A 20,141-nucleotide genomic window follows, 5' to 3' on the forward strand; every position below is an offset into this window, starting at 1 on the left:
GTCACTTCACAAATAACTAAATTAAACTTATATTATAAAAGCACCTCATTGTAATTTAAAGTGTTGGTAATCGGAGCCTCATTGGGAGTAATATAATCCGGAGTGCTGCATTCGAGTAACAAACAACATCAATTCTATAATTGAAGCTCATACAATCAAATCAAACAATCAAAAGCACTTGGAATAATCAAACTTACCAGAAAAAATCCTGGCTGGGAACAAAGACTCTCTCATTCTTCTTATTACCAACATCAAACTAAAATCCACACTCGACAACAAGGGACGATCCGATTCAGTTTTAATCAAATATTCACTAATCAGACCTTTTATGATTCAAACTATCTTTTTCACAAGAATGGACCGTATTCAGACTAGAACTCTAGTAATCCTGAATATTAAGTAAATTATCTGGATGAACAAACTCAAACTCTCAATCTAAAGTTAATAATCCCGCTAAAATGTATTCTTGTCAATCGACCTAATCCCAAAGCTAATCGAGTTAATTACCTGCAGATTGAGACTACCTTCAAAAACAAACTTGATGTTGTAATCGTACTTTCTTCCCATTCGAACTAGGATTTGAATTCAAACTATCTTCTCAACTCTTAAAATTCAGAGCTAATTGAACTTGATATTGGTCTCGTATATTTGGTGATAGATCGATGTTCATTAAAACCATGGTTCATGTCGAGGGAGGTGTGATGGAGGTAGAAAGTGGAGAGAGGAAAAGGTTTGTGGGGTGAGAGAAGAGGAATAATAGATAATAGAAAAAGGGGGAGAAATATTTGGGGGAAGGGCTGAAATTTTGTCAAGGGCAAAAAAGGGGAATTATTCCCAGCTTGTCTTTTTTATTTTATTTTTAAAAATTTAACATTGACAATGATTTCTTAATAGCCGATGTAAATAACTGAAATGAACATCCGTAAGAAAACAACTGATGTGAAAGTTAGTATTTTAACATCAGTTTAAACACAACAGATGCGAAAGTTACTTTTTATTTTTAAAAAAAAGACTATAAGACAACGTTTATTTAAAAATAAGATTTAAAAATATATATTTAGGATCAGTTTGAAAATAACCGATATAAAAACTATTTCTTACATCGGTTATATTTCCAACTGATGATAAAAGGGTGATGTCTATTGACCCTTTTCTAGTAATGTTTCGTGAATAATGTATAATGTAATATAATCATTTTAACCACATATTATAGATTAAACTAGATGCATGTAATGTGTCATCCTCATCATAATTTAATCCAGGTTTTCTTGATCAATAAGTAGACTATCACATCAAATCAATATTTGAGCGTGGTTACGCATTTTATAGTCTAGGTTACACAAGAGGCCAATAATATCACTTCTAAAATTAGGAGGCTTAAATCATTTCTAGATCATTCATATGATTCATAATATACCCGAATTACACTTCTATCATTACTCGGTCAAAGGTAATTTTAATATAATCAAAGTACATTAATTCTCATATAAAAATATAATGATTTCAAATCTATGGACCAGAGAAACTGTTCTGGAAGAAGCTATGAGGACTTAAGTTACCAGACAAGATTATTAATTTTCTTCAGCGTTCATGTCGTCGAGTTCTTTATACTGCTGACGCCCTGAGAAAAAAATGTGTAAACAACAGGCCAATATTTTCATGATTCCAGCTATATATGGAGGATGATATACATGTATTATTTGAATTTTTTTTTATGAAAGTGTGGGCTAGGTTAGGGTTAGTACATACGGTCCAGGTATTACCAAATGGTATTGTGCACCCTACTAAAAAAGTGTGTTTTGGAGTGGCAGTGGGGTGCATAATGACATGGTGGGTATGATGTGCTCGAACATAAGGAATAGACGAAATAACTAGATCTGGAACTATTTTAATACTTGTAGCTTTGGAATTTAGTCAAGGTCGGCTAGTATGGTTGCAGAATGTAATCGGCTAAGGTCTACTAGTATGGTTGCAGAATGGAACCGGGCTAGAGGAAATGGCTAAGCAATCTGCATAAAAGAAAGCATGTAGTAGAATGTGGTGTAAAATATGGTGCAAGCTACGTGATGGGTGGGTAAAAATTAATACTGATGCGGCATGCCAAATGAGGACTGGACAGATGGGGTGGGTTTTATTATTCGGAACGGTTGGTATGTTTTATTCGATCTCGTAGCACGGTGATTTAGGATAGAGTGTAATCTAGAAAAGTTGAAATAATAGGTTTTGGTGTGGCAATATCATGGACTAAGATGTGGAGGACGAACAGTTACATATTAAGTGTGATGCAAAAGGATGGTGGATGTGATTAATGCAGAGGGAGGGAAGTCTTATTTTCATAGGGTCATTAATGATTGTAAAGATATTTTACAACAGTTAAACAAAGTTTTAGTTGTGTTTGGTACTAAATGCCAATACTAGCACATTAGAGAAAGGTACTTATTGCATGTGGAGTGGTTAACTACTCTAGGTTCTATCATGCATAATGTGATGCAGTTTATATTAATGCAAGTATAATATTAAAAAAATGCATATTTCAAGTTCACGTAAGATCTTCCCCTTGGTTTATCATATATTCGTGCAAATTTGTATACATTATATTTTATTCTAAATTTTTAGTTTTGTTAATATTGGAGAAAATAATGACGAACTTCACCAAAAAATTGAGCTCTTTTTTTTAAAAGAAAAAATTGAGCTCTTATTATTGTTATTGGCTTGTACTATTTAATATTTATCAAAGTATATTAAAACTTGCTAAAACTTAGACTAAATTCTTTATGTTCATTTTACTTTGTATATCATATACATGTAATATTTTTTATTTCTAGAATGCGCACTAGACATTTAAAATTAAAAATTGACATGTCATCATTAATGATTAACAAAATAATGTACTAGTGACTGTGTTTATTTAATTTTTTTTTATTCAAATTTTTGTTTTTATATCATATATTCAAAGAAAAATATTAATTTATTTTTATTTATTATGTGTACTTATACATATAGTTGATTTTAACATATATGTGTGTGCGGCCCACTAGAATACCCCAAGAGTACCATTGATTCTAATAAACATATTTAAAGTTAATTATATTTGACAAAACATAAAAAAAATTTGATTATAATGGTTAAAAATATTGTCTAAATTAATTATGTTTTTCCATAGAGTATTTGTTATTTAGTTACTAATTATTAATTTAGAATATAAGATATTTAATTTAAATATTTTTTTGTCTGTATAACACTTTTTTTTTTGAAACTATTGTCTGTATAAAACTTGTTCTTAAAATGTCACATTATCATTATCATGTGCATATACATATCACCCGTTCACGTGTCAGTTTGCATGTACATGTGGTGTCAGTGTGCATGTACATGTGCGTGTCACATTATTATCAACGTGTCAAGCCTTTTTCAGGTTTATAAATAAAAGGCTAATTATTTCTCTTGAAAGAAATAAGGGGTTTTTTCCATTTTCTGAGTCTTGTGTCCAGAGTTGCCTTGAAATTCAGAGAGATGAAGAGAAAATTTCAAGAAAGAGATAGTTTTGATTATGGCGGGGAGATTAGTAGACAACAACCTAGAGATTCAGGTCAAATCATTTCTATCATCTCACTCTTTATCTAGCTAGATCATTTATTTATTTATCATTTTACAATTTTTGAGCTTGATGTGCTTTTATACAGTTAATATACTTTTATGTTATTTTTACCTATTGTGTACAACTATGTAAGCTAATATGAAAATTGGATCTTGTCAGGAAACTTGTTGCCGGCTGAATATGTGTTAAGCCAGTTGAGCAGAATGGTGGCAAATGATCGAGGGATATCTGCTGGTGCAGTAATATCAATCCAGGAATGTGTGTCCAAATTTATCAGATTTATGACAACTCAAGCAAACACTAGGTGCATGGAGGAGAAGCGGACAACCATCACTGGTGAGGATGTGTTAATAGCAATGAACAATCATGGGTTCTACAGGTACATTGGCCCACTATTTCTCTATCTAAATCACTTTCGTGCATATGGAGTTGACGAGCATCCCCCCTTGAGGGGTGAGCTCCCTGAAATCTGAACCGGATTATGGCAGTGAGAGGTTTTGTAAGGGATGGTCACAGTGATGGACCTTCACGTAGTGCTGCTGGTTCGAATGGTAATAGCCTACCATAAACAATTTTCCAAGTGCCAATAGGCTCAGGGCTTTGTTAAATCTAAAGAAGTTACATAATACATGTTTTCTTTATAAATTTTAAGTTTAAAAAGTAATAAACTATGTAACTATGACAATTAATTTCGTGTGTTGTTCTTCCTCCCAGTGAGAAATTCATGCAACTGGATATATATTTGTTTCATGGTGGCTAATTCATTTGTACTAGCCGAGTAGTGTTAAAAAACTTTTAGCGAGAAGTGTTAAAAAACTTTCCAAATCTTCTTATGACACAATATATAATTTTCAAATATTATCATTTGACACATCTTTACACTATTGTCACATTTAACTACTTATTTTTCCTTCCTCAAACATAATACACTTGGTGCATGTAGAAAGTACACAGAGATGGAGAAAAAAGAATAAAAAAGATTTTTTTGGTTGCAGCAAAAAATCTTGCAGCAATAAGTTCCTGCATTTACTTGAATCAAATAATGACAAACAAGTTCCTAACACTGGTTACTTGGTGCATTTGCCGCTGTTACTTGAATCAGATTATAATAAAATGGTTGAAAAAACAAAACAAAAAAAAGAACTCTGGGTTCTTTGGGAATATTATGATTAGAATGCTGGAAATATTTTTAAAAATGTGTAGATCCTTAAGGACGAATTACAAGAGGTTCAACCAGACATGATGCTTGACTCTGAACTTCAAAAACAAGAAATCTCTACCTGAAAGAGCTTGATGAAACCTTGATTATTGAGAAGTTGTTTTGGGCTCAGACTTCCAGAACTAGATGGCTCAATAAGGGAGATAGGAACACTTCTTTTTTCTTTAATCAATTTAAAGATCACTAGAACTCCTCCAAAATCTTTGCTATAAATAAAAATAACGGTGACACGGTTACTGGTCATGATAGGTCAATTTCTTCCAAGAAATCTTTGAATTTGAGTCTAATAATAATGATATTGAGTTATTGATCGTATTGATATTCACTTTGATTCCATTTTGGATCCCAGGAGTCTCACTTCAGAAATGCAAAACAACTGTGGACTGGTTTGAAAGAAATGTGGGGGATTTTCTAGAGGAAGGCTCCTAGTTGAATTCTTAGGGGTTCCAATGATAGCTACCAGGTGACCTTCAAAAATTGTCCTTGTTTGATCGAAAGCCTAATTAAAAGAATTCTCAATTGGACTGTTAGTTTTATAATGAAAAGCGCATATGATTTGTTGCTGAAATAATACGGAGAAAACAGGTATGAAACAATAGGAGTTCTTATATTTATCGGTCAGTAAAACAGTATTTTATATGTGCTCATACTAAACAGCTATCTAAATGACTCAAATTTTAATCAAGAAAGATAAGAAACAGACTAGCTATTTCTTCGAGAGAAGGAACTACTTATTGGCTAGGTATACTATACTAGTTGTTGCAGGCTAAGTATATTAACTAAAAAAATAAGAAAATAAATTTAGTCCTGGAGCAAATAATAACATGGACTACCAAGTTCATATCTTATGCGGGCCGTGGTCAGCTCATTAAAGCAGTAATTGTTTCCATTCATAAATCTTTCTGGAATCAGCAATTTGTTCTTATCAGTCTCGGAAAGAGTTATGGATCGATGGCATTTTCAAGTCAAACTGGGAAATGAAAACAACATTGGGTTGTAGCATGAACCATGGTATAATCACAAAATTAATTCTGATCAACTCGCTTCCTCTTCCATGGTCAGTTTGAGTATTGAAATTATCTCATGGAAAATGCCTCAAATCAATCCCGAACTACAACAATACTATGCCATTCCAAATGCACAAGGGGGGATGCGTATGTATGGGATTTGACAGAACTCAAAATGATTACAAACCAAGATTAGTTAGGAGAGCATAAGATCAACTGGACCAACTTTTTGTGGCACAAACATTGCATTCAAAGATATGACTTCATTGAATAGATACCATGTCATGGAACTATGGAAGATTTCCCACTAAACTCGGACTCTTTAAATTTAGATGTTCTGCATTGTTGGATGCGAATGTAGTAATTATTTATTATGTTGCAATGACCATAAGGTTGTTGTTTATGCTGGCTCTGAATATGAATATTCATCTTAATAGCTGGAATCAACTGCATTGTTATGTCGGAGTGCATATTAAATTCGCATCCACAAGAGAATTACCTCTTCCGGCTCCTTAAGTGGTCATTTGTCAAATATGACATTGATGAAATAGTAAGATCCATGATGGAGATTACCTATCCGCGGAAGCACTGTTCAAGATTACTATACGTGATTGATACCATTTGTAGGACAGCATTTTCAAAATGGCTCAACAAATTACTATATGTGTTGCCTGATCAGTGATCACCTACAAACCACTTCTGAGCCTCCAAATCCAATGACTTGCTACTGTAGTTTCGTAGATATTTCATTATCACATGTTGTAATATCATTTAGTTCCTAATTTTCTTGAGGATTCTATCATATATGCATCCGAAGAGAAAATGCTGTTCATTTATTTAGATCAAATACAAATTAATTAGAAAAAAAACATAACCTATGCACATTCTTACTGCTCTGAACAATGAATTTGGCTGACTATTCAATTCATTTGTTTATATATAGAGAGTTTCTTCTTGCTCAGTTCACTACGAAAAAACCGCTAAATTTGACAAATTACAAATGAATGCATTTTAAAATGACGGATTGCAATGGAATGCTTTATAAAGTAATAAAATTGTCATTTCTCATTGTTATGGGTTCCTATTATACCTTGCAATCTTCCAATAAAATACATCTACAATATAAGATGTTTCTTATTGTTGCAATCTTTCAATAAAATACATTTACAATATAAGACGCATAAAAAAATACACATCAGCATCTCTACATGTCATGTGCGTGCATATCGACATCTGTAAAATATGAGCTGGGAATGAGACTCTGAAAAAAAATAACTTTTTATGTTCATGAAACTAGATAAATAACTTTGATTGTAACATAGTAGACCTGTCGTTGAGACTATTGGATAAAATTAGCTTACGCGTAATAATGGGACAGTTATATATTACAAATTAATAAGAACATGCAAATTAAACAAAATAACGAAATAAAACCCGAAGGCAAATAACAAGAAAAATCAGTAACTGAATTTACAAAGAGTGGATAAAATACTTAGCTCTAAGAGATGTTTTAATAAATCTGAAAGAACTATGAACAGTATAGGCGCCTAACTTTCGAGAAGTCTAGACTGTTCTTGAAGAGATTATTGGCCCCACTTACGCTGTGTTGGGTTGCAATATCGCTTCCCGGATACAACATCACAGAGCAATTCGTACAGAGTTACGCAAAGCTCAACAGCGAACAAACCTCAGTTCGCCCACAAACCTCTATGCTAATCTGTATGTTATGGAGGAGAGAGAGAGATAGCAGCTAGGGTTTCACACGTATGTGATCGAGGTATATCTTTTCCCAATCTTTTAGTTCTATATATAATACAAAACCAAAACGTAACTGAAGATATTACATTCTCAGTAAATCTTGATCCAGCCTCAGCAAATCATGATCCAGCCAGGAGTTAGGATTTCACAGTCTCAGCAGATCCTGATGCAGCCATGCATCAGGATCTGTCAACTTAAGCAAATATTGATTAGTGTTTATTCCAGCAATTAGAATTTGTAATTCATGATCAGCAAATACTGATTTTCTTATTATATAGATTCAATATTCATATTAAAATAATATAATAAATCAGTAAATATTTTAATTAAACAAGCAGTAAAATTCATCGACCAGGTCGCCCCGCGTATGCGTGACGCCGAGACATTCGTGTGTGTGCGCGCGAGCCATACAATAACACCATGCACACCCACATACCTTAGTAGTTGGTATACTAATCTTGCACATTGTACTATATAAAGCACTACACCCCTCTTTACTTAATCAAGGTGGGATAAAACCCACAAACTCATTTCAAGCTACTAATTTCACCTCAATTTCTATATGGATTATACTAAGAAAATGACTTAGATCCAAACATGAAAGTTTAAGTACTCATTACAAGGAACAACCTCCAACAATTAGTTTTAGGAAATTACATCAAGAATGGGTCTTAAACATGTCTCAAACTTTCAATTTTCTAACAATCCCCTACAAATCCATACAGAAATGCATATCAGATTTTACCATGACTTGATTTTCAGAGTCGGTACCCTTCTGGGTTTGAACCCAACTATGTTCCCTACTTCAATGGCTACTAGATTTAGATGGAATGTTTGACCTTGAATCTCTATCCATTTGGTGTAACCACACTCCATAGACGACGACAAGTCAAAAGGTTATGGTGCAGATCTACGGATTTGAGATGTTATGATCGTGTCTCTTTTATGTACAGATCTATCAGCTACAAGACCCCTTATAGACTTCAGTCTAACTTGGATGTGTATCTTTGTCTTAGCATTATACTTCACACTTCTGATCTTGTCGGTAGTTGTACGGCTATCCAATAAACAGAAATGGCAAGAAGCAACTTTCTTACTACAGGTAACATTGCATGAGTCCATGTAACCATTCAGCCTCCATCCTCGAGGTATCAAGTGCACACAACTCAGACTCAAAAGTATACCGAGTAATCAAAGTCTGTCTAGAATACTTCCAGGACACTGTTCCCCCCACAAGGGTAAACACATATCCAGTCACTCCATTGGAACCGGATTTCTTAGTTATCAAATTTGCATCACGGTACCCCTCGAGTACCCCCAGAAATCTTTGGTAATGCAAGCCAAGGGAAATAGTTCCCTTGAGATATCTGAGAACTCTAACCAGTACCTCACAATGAGCCTTGTTTGGACAGCCTGTATATCTTGCTAACTTAGACACTGAAGAAAAAATATAAGGTCTAGTCACATTAGCAAGATATTGCAAACTCCCGATAATCCGAGAGTACCTTAACTGAGATACGAGAACTCCTGAACTATTCTTGACTATTGCAACTTTGTAATCATATGGTGTTCTAGAGATTCTACAATTTGAATAATCGTACTTCTCAAGTATAGAGTTCTCTATATAATAAGACTGTGACAATGTTATTCCATCAGTTGACTAAGTCAACTTGATCCCAAGAATCTCATATCCTTCATTTCAAAGTGCCTCTTCAAGAAACTCTTTGTCACGTTAATAATCTCACTATTGGTTCCAAACAACAAAATATCATCTACATACAACCACATAATCACACAATCACACAATCATTACCTCTAACCTTATAGTAGACACACTTGTCACTTTCATTAATTAAAAACTCGAAGTCTAAAACAGTTTCATTAAACTTTTTATGCCAGTCTATAGGTGATTGTTTAAGGCCATAGATGGACTTGACTAGTCTACATACTTTCTTCTTATTATTAGAAGCAACAAATCCCCCAGGATAATCCATATAAATCTCTTCTTCAAGGTCACCATGAAGAAAAGTTGTCTTTATATCCATTTGATGGATGATAAAACCATGTACGAAAGCCAATGCAAGAAGCATTCTGATTGTTATCATTCGGGCAATAGGAGAGTATGTATCAAAATAGTCAATGCCTTCTATTTTCCTAAATCCCTTAGAAACTAGCCTAGCCTTGTACTTATTTATTGAGCCATAAGGGTTTAGCTTCCTCTTAAAGATCCATTTACATCCAATAGTAGAACACCCAAGAGGGAGATCAACTAACTCCCATATTCCGTTAGAAACAATTGAATCAATTTCACTCTTCACAACGCCTTTCTAATGCCTTGACTCCGAATAATCCATGGCCTGACAGAAAGTTAAAGGCTCATCCTCGACACTGTAAGTTACAAAATTACTTCCAAAGTTCTTGACTACCTTTCCACGCTTCATCCTTCTAGTTTCCTCTACTTCATTAGAAGTAGAGTTACTACCAGGATCCGCCCCCATATTTGCCATTTTTTTCACATGATCTTGAATAGAACTCGATGTGTGAGTGGGATCATCCTCAAAATTACCCAAAGGTATACCAGTCTTCATATGGAACACTTCCTCCAAGAAAGTTACATCACGAAACTCAACTATCGTACTTGTTATCGGTTTTACAACCTTAACGCAAGAGCACGTATCGCAACAAGCAGTATATAAATTCGTTCCTATGAAGACTATTAATAAGATGTTAAATACCAATTACTACTTTTCTTTCAATTCAAGTCAAATAAAAATTAAGTGAAGTTTACTAAATTATCACTAAATAATTAAACTAACACAAAAGGGAATAAGAAATTCCAAGAGAATGAAAACTAGGCCTTTAATTTCATCTAATGTTCTTCAATAAGTTTCTCCTTTAGCATCTATTCTCGTGGTATAATTATTACTCCAAGACAATCATGTATTCATAAGGACCTTCTGAATCTCAAGTGACTCTAATTTATGCAATAACCCCCATATTTATATGTAAGATTTAAAACCATAAATAACATTAAGTTTCGTCTTAATTGGACTTCTTAGGGTATTTAGGTATATTACTATCCTAACCACAAATTAATATAAATATTAATTCTAAGATATATTAATTGGATCTTAACTTAGGGTTTCTCTTCTAAGTTCACCTAAATTACGAAATCAATCTCCATGGTGATCAATCTTTGAGAAGCATTAAACACAAATTAATATAAACAACTAAAATCACCATAAAAACAGGGAGAAAAGAATACAACTTATATATTAACAAGAGAATCCATTAAAGGTCTAGAGAGAAAATTAGTTCATAATCTCAAAAGAAACCAATACATATAAACATAATGAAAAAGTAAGGAGAAAAGATGAAAACTGTAGATGCAGCAATCTCCTCTTCTTCAAACTTTTTCCCTCTTGAGCGTAGCCTCCTTTTTCTTCTCTAGGAACTTAATCCCTAATAATAATATCTGATGTATCTATATGTATCTAATTAATCTATTTTAATATTTTAAGGAAAATACAAATGTGTTTCCCAAACTGATTCTGTTTTTCCCAGTAAAATTCGCAGTTCACTTTTTTCAGAAATTCGGGCCCGCTCCAGATAGATATTGATCTCTGGACCACTTAGAATGATAGAGAATCTCGTTATCTTCGCGTGGGCTGTTGAATCATCCAATTTGGGTTTCTGGAACTCAAGATATGGCCCAAACAGTGTAGCATGTGTGTGCAGTCATTCAGAAAGAATTTATCAACAAGGCCACATTAGTAATCTAAGCATCAGGATTAGGGATGACATTACATAAATATCTCCTTGGATGCTGAGACATTTACTCATCCGATTTTAGCTTATCAAACTCTAGTTGGACAGGATAATGAGGATGCTGAAAGGATGCTCAACTTGGTGCATACTACTGCTTCTATGCAAAGGGCTAAGGATGTCATCTCAGCCATGCCTCCCATAGTTGGTGATGATGTTGATTATGGAACTGGTGGTTCTGAAGACATATTTGGGGATGAAGATGATGATGATGAGGAATAGTCTATGCACAGAGGGGGAGAAGTAAGCTCTAGCTCCAGATCAAATATTCCATCTTGGGTGTTTTTAAAGAATGTGATGAGCAACACTTCAAGACTACTCTTTTTCATATCATTCAACAAACTCAGACAGCTCTTCAAGCTACAACCAATGCCAACACCAAGAAGCTTCTTCAAGCACATCTCAATTCTCTTCAACTGCACCAAATTTAATCTCTTCAATACAATATGGATGTCACTGCAATTAAAATAGAGATTGATCAGGTCAAGAAGGATGTCTCTGAGAGAATGGATGCTAAATTTCCTAACACAACCCTACTTGACATCAATAGACAACTAAGGAAAATCTCCAATTTTCCCAGCAAAGTGGACTCCTTGGACACAAGACTTAAGACATTGGAAGTTTCTATCACTGCAATTCATTTACATCAAGCCCAGCAAACCCAGTTGCTTCAAAATTTAGTGGCTACACAAACTTCTACATCCACTCAACTTGATGCTAACAAAAGGGGGGAAAAGATTCACTTGTCTCAGTTAGTCAAGAAGATCCAATCAGTGAGAGGGAGAATGTGCTAAACATACAATTTAGTCAAGTAATTGTTCCAGAAATCACTTATCCTAAGCCACCAGTCTTGGACAGCATTGATCTGATCCAGATAGCAGCTGCTAAGTTGGATTCAAAGACAAATTTCAAGAAGCTTGATGTTGCAGCAGTTGAGAAGGAATTGGATGACAAATAGAGAAAGATTGATGAAGAAATCATAAAGAAATTTGGTCCAATTGAGAAACCAAACAAGACCTTTCATCACTTCTCTCAAGTCAAGCAAATTTCTGTGAATGACATGTGTTATTCCCTAACAATACAACAAGAATTACAGAAGGGGGTTGAATGCAATTCTGGCTACTTTTTCAACTTTAAAATATTCTAACTTGATAAATATAACAGTGTTTGATTAGCAATGGTGCGGAATAAAAAAGGGATAGAAATCAAAATACTAAGTAATAAAAACACGAGCTTTTAAAACTTTCTGGTGAATTCGAAAGTATCCGCCAGATATATATATATATATATATATATATCAAATTGAGAACTCTGTAAGGCTTTCAATAGCTCACAGCTTCTTACAAGTTTGAACAACTAAACTACAGAGAAATGCTTACAAAATATAGCTTGATATGTTTCTCTGAAAATAAGCTTGCTTAGTTAATTGTTCTACTTGATACACTTGGTTTATATATCACCAAGTTTACAAGACAATAAAACAAGATAATAAAACAAAACATATCTAGTTTAACTCCATGCTGCTTCATTACTCTATTCCAGCATCTTTGAATATCTTCACAATTACATGGAAATGGTAATGCTTCTTTGTTCTCAAATTCCTACTTAACAGGCTGCCACATTCCTTTTGCAAACACCCAACGCATGTGACTGTGTTGTCACTATCAACAACTATTTGAATTTATCATCGTCGGGAATATGCTTGTCATCTGTCGGGAGTTTTGTTGATCATCCGTCGGGAGTCTTGTAGATCATCCGTCGGGAGTCTTGTAGATCATCCGTCGGGAGTCTATTTGCCACTTGACTCTATTTCTTTTATACAGAATTACAAGACATCTCATATTTACAATTAATCAACCTATTTTGCATATCAATCTAGTAGTCAACATGACTTATAGAACCCTAAGCAATCTACTTGACTAATACATGTTGTTTGCAGAAATATGTTACAGATCTTATTTATTACATAAGCTACTCACTCGATGGATGTCAGTTTGTCATCCCTCTAGACTATAAAGTTCATCCTTCGGGACTATATTTGATCATCCATCGAGTCTACAAAATTCACTAAGTTAAATCTACTAAGGTATTTTGTTTAACTTATCATCAAGTTCACAACATATTCCTAATAATCTCCCCAAATTTATGTCTACTGGAATTATAGCCATAAATTAAGAGAAACTTGATGATAACAAAACACCCTAAAATACATATTAAAAAGGTAGTAGATAAAACTTATAAGTGCTACAAAATTTATTAAAAATTGAACAAAGCAAAGTATACAAAGAGTTCTCACAATTATTATCAAGGTGCTCCTCTAGTCTGAGCAGATATTTCTATTTCTTTGATTGTCTAAATTTCTTCATAAGCTTCATGTTGTTTTTCTCTATTTGATTCTGGAGTTGTCTGTGGAATTCAAGTTCATCAGCTTCCAATAGATCCAGCATTTCTTGCATTTCCAATAAAGTCTAATTGCTAGAGATACTCAATTGGTCATCCAGTCTGAAAAATCTTTTAACTCCCTTATCATCCATGAATTCCATCATCCAATAAGGCCTCAAATGCACTCTCTTCCCTGTGAAGGGAATTGATAGAGTTTTTGAAAGTGCATATTTGGCTTTATTACTCCTTAGCTCTTCAATCTTCTTTAGAACCAATCTCCTTGCAGTCACATTAAAACCAAAGTTTTTTTTCAAAGATGAGTAGACCTTTATCGGTACAGATTAGCTTTCTTCTAGAATCTTGTGAAGAGGCCATGTGTTTGTACTTAAACACCAATCTTTCAGGAAGATGTATGTGAGCATCAATTCCTCTTCTTCCAGTTCATACAAGTAGAGGTTTATATCTGAAAATTCCTTGATATCCCAGATATATAAGAGATCTTCCTTGTTGATTGTAGATTTAGGTTTAGTTAAGGTCTTGATTCTGAGAGTAAGAGGCTTGCTTTTCTTGGTTGCTCTTATCTTTGTCTTCTTTGGCTTGTTGAAGATAGGTAAGTTGATTTCAGGAATTGGCAGACTTTCCCAGTCTAATGGCTCATCTTTGGGAATAACAGGCTCACCATGAAAATTCTTAGTTGGATCCACCTTGAATTCTTCATGTACCACTGAGGGCTTGGATGTCTGAGTTGAAGTTGTAGACTATTTGGGAATATAGTTTTCAATTTCCTCAGACATTTCAGTTGTAGATTTGACAGCTTAAGTTTGGCAAGATAACAGCTTGCTCCTTCTTTTGTTTGAGCTTCTTAGCATCTAGAGCAGCCGGCTTCTTTTCTTGCTTTATCCTTTGTTTTTCTTCCTTCTTAGCTTCTACAAATAGAGGGTGTCCAACTACCACACAAATCTTTTTTCCATTCCTGTAGATCTTGGCAATTCTCTTCTTTTGAGATGGATCAGATGGATCTTTATAAAATGTAATTGACCTTGCCAACAACTTCTTTTAATCTGGCCCAGGTGTCTCAAATAAAAGATCCACAGGGTTTTTTTCTAAGAACTTTGAGTAGTTTCTTTTAGGCTTTAGAATCAGATCAGCTTTTGGAGATTTGATGCATGAAGTTTGGCCTTTTTCCAAGTTACCTAGACTCATTTCATGCACCGAGATATGTTTGACTTGAAAATGATGATGAAAAGTCTTGTCTGGCTTCTGTAGCTGACCAATTTTTTTCTAAATATCAGCATCAATTTTCTTCTATTTTTCATCTAGTTCCTTCTTAGCTGCTGCTACATCTATCTTTGGCAGTTTATCATTTGATTCCAGGTTTGCTGCTACCAGATTGATGAGATCAATGCTATCTATAGCCGGTGGCTTAGTGAAAGCAATTGCTGGCACAGTTACTTTGCTGACTTGAATTTTGAGTTGTTTCTCCCCCTCACTTGAAGAACCTTTTTCCCCCTTTTTGTTAGCATCAAGTTATTGAGTGGAAGGGAGTTGAGCAGCCACCAACTGTTGGAGCAGAGCAGTCTGAGTTTCCTAATTAGCAAGTATTTTGGCAATTGACTTCTTCACATCAGATAATATAGATTCCATGGCCTCAACCTTTCTACTTAAATCAGCTTATTTTCTCAATTTCTGAGCTATCTCAGTCATGGTGGTTCGAGGAAGTCTAGCATCCAACCTTGCTATGAAATCCTGTTTTACCTCAAAAACCACTTTCTTTATTTCATCCACACTTTGATTGTGTTGGAGAGCCTGAATCTTGTGCAGCTGTAGAGCTTGAAGATGTGCAGTAAGTAACCTTGCTATAAGACAACGTTTATTTAAAAATAAGATGTAAAAATATATATTTAGGATCAGTTTGAAAATAACCGATATAAAAGCTATTTCTTACATCGGTTATATTTCTAACTGATGATAAAAGGGTGATGTCTATTGACCCTTTTCTAGTAATGTTTCGTGAATAATGTATAATGTAATATAATCATTTTAACTACATATTATAGATTAAACTAGAGGCATGTAATGTATCATCCTCATCATAATTTAATCCAGGTTTTCTTGATCAATAAGTAGACTATCACATCAAATCACACTACAACATTTGCAATCATACAACTATTTTTTTTTCGTTGTCTGAAAGGTAGTTTTTTCCGGTATCTATCCAACACTCGTGTGGATCGAAGGTTGGACAACGGTTGTTAATACAGTTGTAATAAGGGAGATTCAACAACAGTGTTTAACACTGGTTACAATCTGGATGACACAACGGTTGTTTTAGAAAAACTATTATTGGAACATTTTTAACATGACAGTTTTCTTAGTAATAAACAACGGTTTATTTACGTCAAGAGAAAGTTCTAAATTTTCTTTCCAATTTTAAATATCTTTTCCAAACAACAGTTATTTTATCCATCTATTATTTATATAATAGAACAACAACAGTTATTTTCAGAGGTAGTAATATAAGTATCTTTTAGACAACAGTTTTAGGGTGGTGTGTTATAATGCAAAAGAGATAACGGATTACTTTTCGGGAACCATTGAAGAAACATTTGTAACACAACAGTTTACTAAGTAATAGACAACAGTTTAAAAACCATTATCTTATTAGTATATGCATTTTGCATATCAATTTCATATTTAATTAAAACCAGCTGCATAAAAAACCACAAAAAATAGTCCCCTGCCAAATAAAAATACCATAATCCATACCATAATCCAAAACAAAATCATACCATAATCTAGGCCCCCGCCAAAACAAAACCAATTCACTACCATACCATAATCCATACCATACCATAATCCATCCGTTCAACAATCCAAATAACCACATCTACCTACCAAACTACCGAGCAATCCACCGAACACAAAATACATTATCGCAAGTCTACTTATCACCAACTACATACATAAAACATCCACTTTACGATAAGTTCAAACGAGTCTACTTGTCAACATACGATAAGTTCAAACGAGTCTACTTGTCAACATACGATAAGTTCAAACGAGTCTACTTATCACCAACTACATACATAAAACATCCAGTTTACGATAAGTTCAAACGAAAAGAAAGGCGAGGACCTAGCTTGCACAATGTTTCATAAAATATTTTGCAAACTCAACCCTGATCTCGTTGATGTCATCCTCAGTGTAAACCAGGTTTGATCTACGCAAGCCACTGAAATATCATCCAAAATTTTGGTATAAGTAACATGTTCTGCCCTTATAAGAGTAAATACAAAGTGGATGAAAGGCCCACAGATAGTCAATTGTCACCTTATTAGCAAAGTCCAGCTCCTTATCATGAATGATTTCCATCATGTATCGCATCACAAACAGGCCACAATCCTTGCTCCCGGTCTGCACTGGAACTCCCTAAAATATCAAACAAAAAATCATTTAAATATCCAGTCTCCTTTAATAACATAATTATATATGATCACAAAAATAAATAAATACCGCCATGTTCTCCCACAATACTTTCTTCTTCGGAACCTTTTTCAAATCCTCCTTGTATATTTTAATGGCACTACAACCAAAACGAGATATATCAAAACACAAATAACCACTACAAAATATGGTCGGACACAGATTTATAAGTCAAGACTAATAATCAAATTTATAATGTGAACTCTTACTTGTCGACAACATCCACCCATTCTCCATTTGCAATTCGGCATTTATGAGGGTCCATATAGTAGACTACCTCTGCGTCTGGATTGACAACTGTCAGGGTCCAGTGGTTGCTATAAAAATAAACCGAGGTGCTTGTTAGTAAAGCCTAAATTTGATGCTTTTTTTGTCACTCAAACAACTTAAATATCATAAAAAAATTACATTTCTATTGAATTAAAATCAACCTAAAAATTATTTAAACTCACTATTTATGAAAAATAATCCAAAATGTGATACTAGTAGAGTGTAATTTACTGGAATAAAAACATGATCAGGTATAACATCAAAAATTGAAGGCTCATACTGAGAAAATTTAAATTCCTAGTAAATAAATCAACTTTAAAACTGAACCTATACAATTATCATCAATTTGAACTTCAAATATTATCAGGTGACTATACAATTTCCCCGTCTTAGAAACAAACCTAACATCTAGTAACAAAATCAATTAAATACTGTAAAGCCATTTGATTACTTTTATATTAACTTCAAACTGTCAAGGCATTTGATTACGTTTATACTGAACCAATGCAATTAATATAAATTTCAACAACAAATATTATCGAGTTTAACTATACAATTGAACCCATTCCTTAAAAAAAAAAGCTAAATTCTTGAAAAAAAATTAATAAAACTGGCAAGGCTTAACAGCTTAATAGCTTGGGATAGTAAAAATACTTACACATCATTGTACGGCAGGAGAAAATGCTGCCCTTTCCTAGAATCTTAATCTTGTACACAATTCACGCGACCTCTGCACTGCACTGCCACATCCAATGGCACCGATTGTGCCCGGATCTACAAAGCTAATCATGTTGACCATCTTATGCTTCTTCACATATTCATTCAAGAATCTACAAATTAAATTAAGCAGTCCTTAGTAAAGATTGTCATATTTATTCCAAGGCTATATACTCCGAAAAAAAAACTTTGAATGAAAAGCTTACTGAATAAAAAGGCAAATGACAGAGCCGGCCATTTCACCTCCAGAGCACACTGCATGTATATCAGATAAGAACATGATTTGCTTCTTTGTAAAGCCAAATGCTTCTTTGCTTAGCTCAAAATAAATTGTTCGGCCACCACTCAAGGCTTCCTTTGCCCATGTCCACAAACGTTTCATTGCAGAAGGATAATTCGGACCAATTTGAACAACAAGCTCTGGTTCAACATCTTCAATTACTTTATACGTCTTCTTCATTTTCAACTGTTGTCTTTCAACCGTTGTCTGATTGCATTTTTCTTGTAGTGTCATATTTGAGCGTGGTTACGCATTTTATAGTCTAGGTTACACAAGAGGCCAATAATATCACTTCTAAAATTAGGAGGCTTAAATCATTTCTAGATCATTCATATTTCTCATACGATTCATAATATCCGAAATACACTTTTATCATTACTCGGTCAAAGGTAATTTTAATATAATCAAAGTATATAATTCTCGTATAAAAATATAATGATTTCAAATCTATGGACCAGAGAAACTGTTCTGGAAGAAGCTATGAAGACTTAAGTTACCAGACAAGATTATTAATTTTTTCAGCGTTCATGTCGTCGAGTTCTTTATACTGCTGACGCCCTGAGAAAAAAATGTGTAAACAACAGTCCAATGTTTTCATGATTCCAGCTATATATGGAGGATGATATACATGTATTATTTGAATTTTTTTTTACGAAAGTGTGGGCTAGGTTAGGGTTAGTACATACGGTCCAATTACCAAATGATATTGTGCACCCTATTAAAAAAGAGTGTTTTGGAGTGGCAGTGGGGTGCAAAATGGCATGGTGGGTATGGTGTGCTCGAACATAAGGAATAGACGAAATAACTAGATCTGGAACTGTATTAATACTTGTAGCTTTGGAATTCAGTCAAGGTCGGCTAGTATGGTTGCAGAATGTAATCGGCTAAGGTCTACTAGTATGGTTGCAGAATGGAACCGGGCTAGAGGAAATGGCTAAGCAATCTGCATAAAAGAAAGCATGTAGTAGAATGTGGTGTAAAATATGGTGCAAGCTACCTGATGGGTGGGTAAAAATTACTACTGATGCGGCATGCCAAATGAGGACTGGATAGATGGGGTGGTTTTATTATTCGGAACGGTTGGGATGCTTTATTCGATCTCGTAGCACGGTGATTTAGGATAGAGTGTAATCTAGAAAAGTTGAAATAATAGGTTTTGGTGTGACAATATCATGGACTAAGATGTGGAGGACGAATAGTTACAAATTGAGTGTGATGCAAAAGGATGGTGGATGTGATTAATGTAGACGGAGGGAAGTCTTATTTTGATAGGGTCATTAATGATTGTAAAGATATTTTACAACACTTAAACAAAGTTTTAGTTGTGTTTGGTACTAAATGTCAATACTAGCACATTAGAGAAAGGTACTTATTGCATGTGGAGTGGTTAACTACTCTAGGTTCTATATGCATAATGTGATGCAGTTTATATTAATGCAAGTATAATATTAAAAAAATGCATATTTCAACTTCACTTAAGATCTTCCCCTTGTTTATCATATATTCCTGCAAATTTGTATACATTATATTTTATTCTAAATTTTTAGTTTTGTTAATATTGGAGAAAATAATGACGAACTTCTCCAAAAAATGAGCTCTTTT

The 20,141-nt window shown here is 34.0% G+C and overlaps 2 protein-coding genes across 2 annotated transcripts; one reads left to right on the top strand and one right to left on the bottom strand.

Moving 5' to 3' along the window:
• The first annotated feature begins 677 nt into the window (after window positions 1-677).
• LOC141702993 (transcriptional activator hap3-like) lies at window positions 678-4,071 on the top strand. The gene is made up of 3 exons (XM_074506615.1): window positions 678-730; window positions 3,492-3,589; window positions 3,758-4,071. The coding sequence occupies exons 1-3, from the start codon at window positions 678-680 to the stop codon at window positions 4,069-4,071; spliced, it is 465 nt and encodes a 154-aa protein (XP_074362716.1).
• A 4,607-nt stretch (window positions 4,072-8,678) lies between these two features.
• Window positions 8,679-10,089, bottom strand: LOC141702994 (secreted RxLR effector protein 161-like). The gene is made up of 2 exons (XM_074506616.1): window positions 9,990-10,089; window positions 8,679-9,019 (listed from the first exon to the last, which is right to left on the bottom strand). The coding sequence occupies exons 1-2, from the start codon at window positions 10,087-10,089 to the stop codon at window positions 8,679-8,681; spliced, it is 441 nt and encodes a 146-aa protein (XP_074362717.1).
• Window positions 10,090-20,141: the final 10,052 nt, after the last annotated feature.

The sequence above is a fragment of the Apium graveolens genome, unplaced genomic scaffold (assembly GCF_009905375.1).
Source record: "Apium graveolens cultivar Ventura unplaced genomic scaffold, ASM990537v1 ctg6062, whole genome shotgun sequence".
In the NCBI taxonomy this organism is placed as follows: Eukaryota; Viridiplantae; Streptophyta; class Magnoliopsida; order Apiales; family Apiaceae; genus Apium; species Apium graveolens.

What these genes read in the sequence shown, in the direction of transcription:
- LOC141702993 (XM_074506615.1), top strand. Translation starts at nt 678, where the DNA reads ATGGTTCATGTCGAGGGAGGTGTGATGGAGGTAGAAAGTGGAGAGAGG. An exon ending in GAAAGTGGAGAGAGGAAAAG is followed by an intron (nt 731 to 3,491) that starts GTTTGTGGGGTG and finishes TCTTGTGTCCAG; the next exon opens with AGTTGCCTTGAAATTCAGAG. An exon ending in ACAACAACCTAGAGATTCAG is followed by an intron (nt 3,590 to 3,757) that starts GTCAAATCATTT and finishes GGATCTTGTCAG; the next exon opens with GAAACTTGTTGCCGGCTGAA.
- LOC141702994 (XM_074506616.1), bottom strand. Translation starts at nt 10,089, where the DNA reads ATGGCAAATATGGGGGCGGATCCTGGTAGTAACTCTACTTCTAATGAA. An exon ending in GGTAGTCAAGAACTTTGGAA is followed by an intron (nt 9,020 to 9,989) that starts GTAATTTTGTAA and finishes TTTTTTCTTCAG; the next exon opens with TGTCTAAGTTAGCAAGATAT.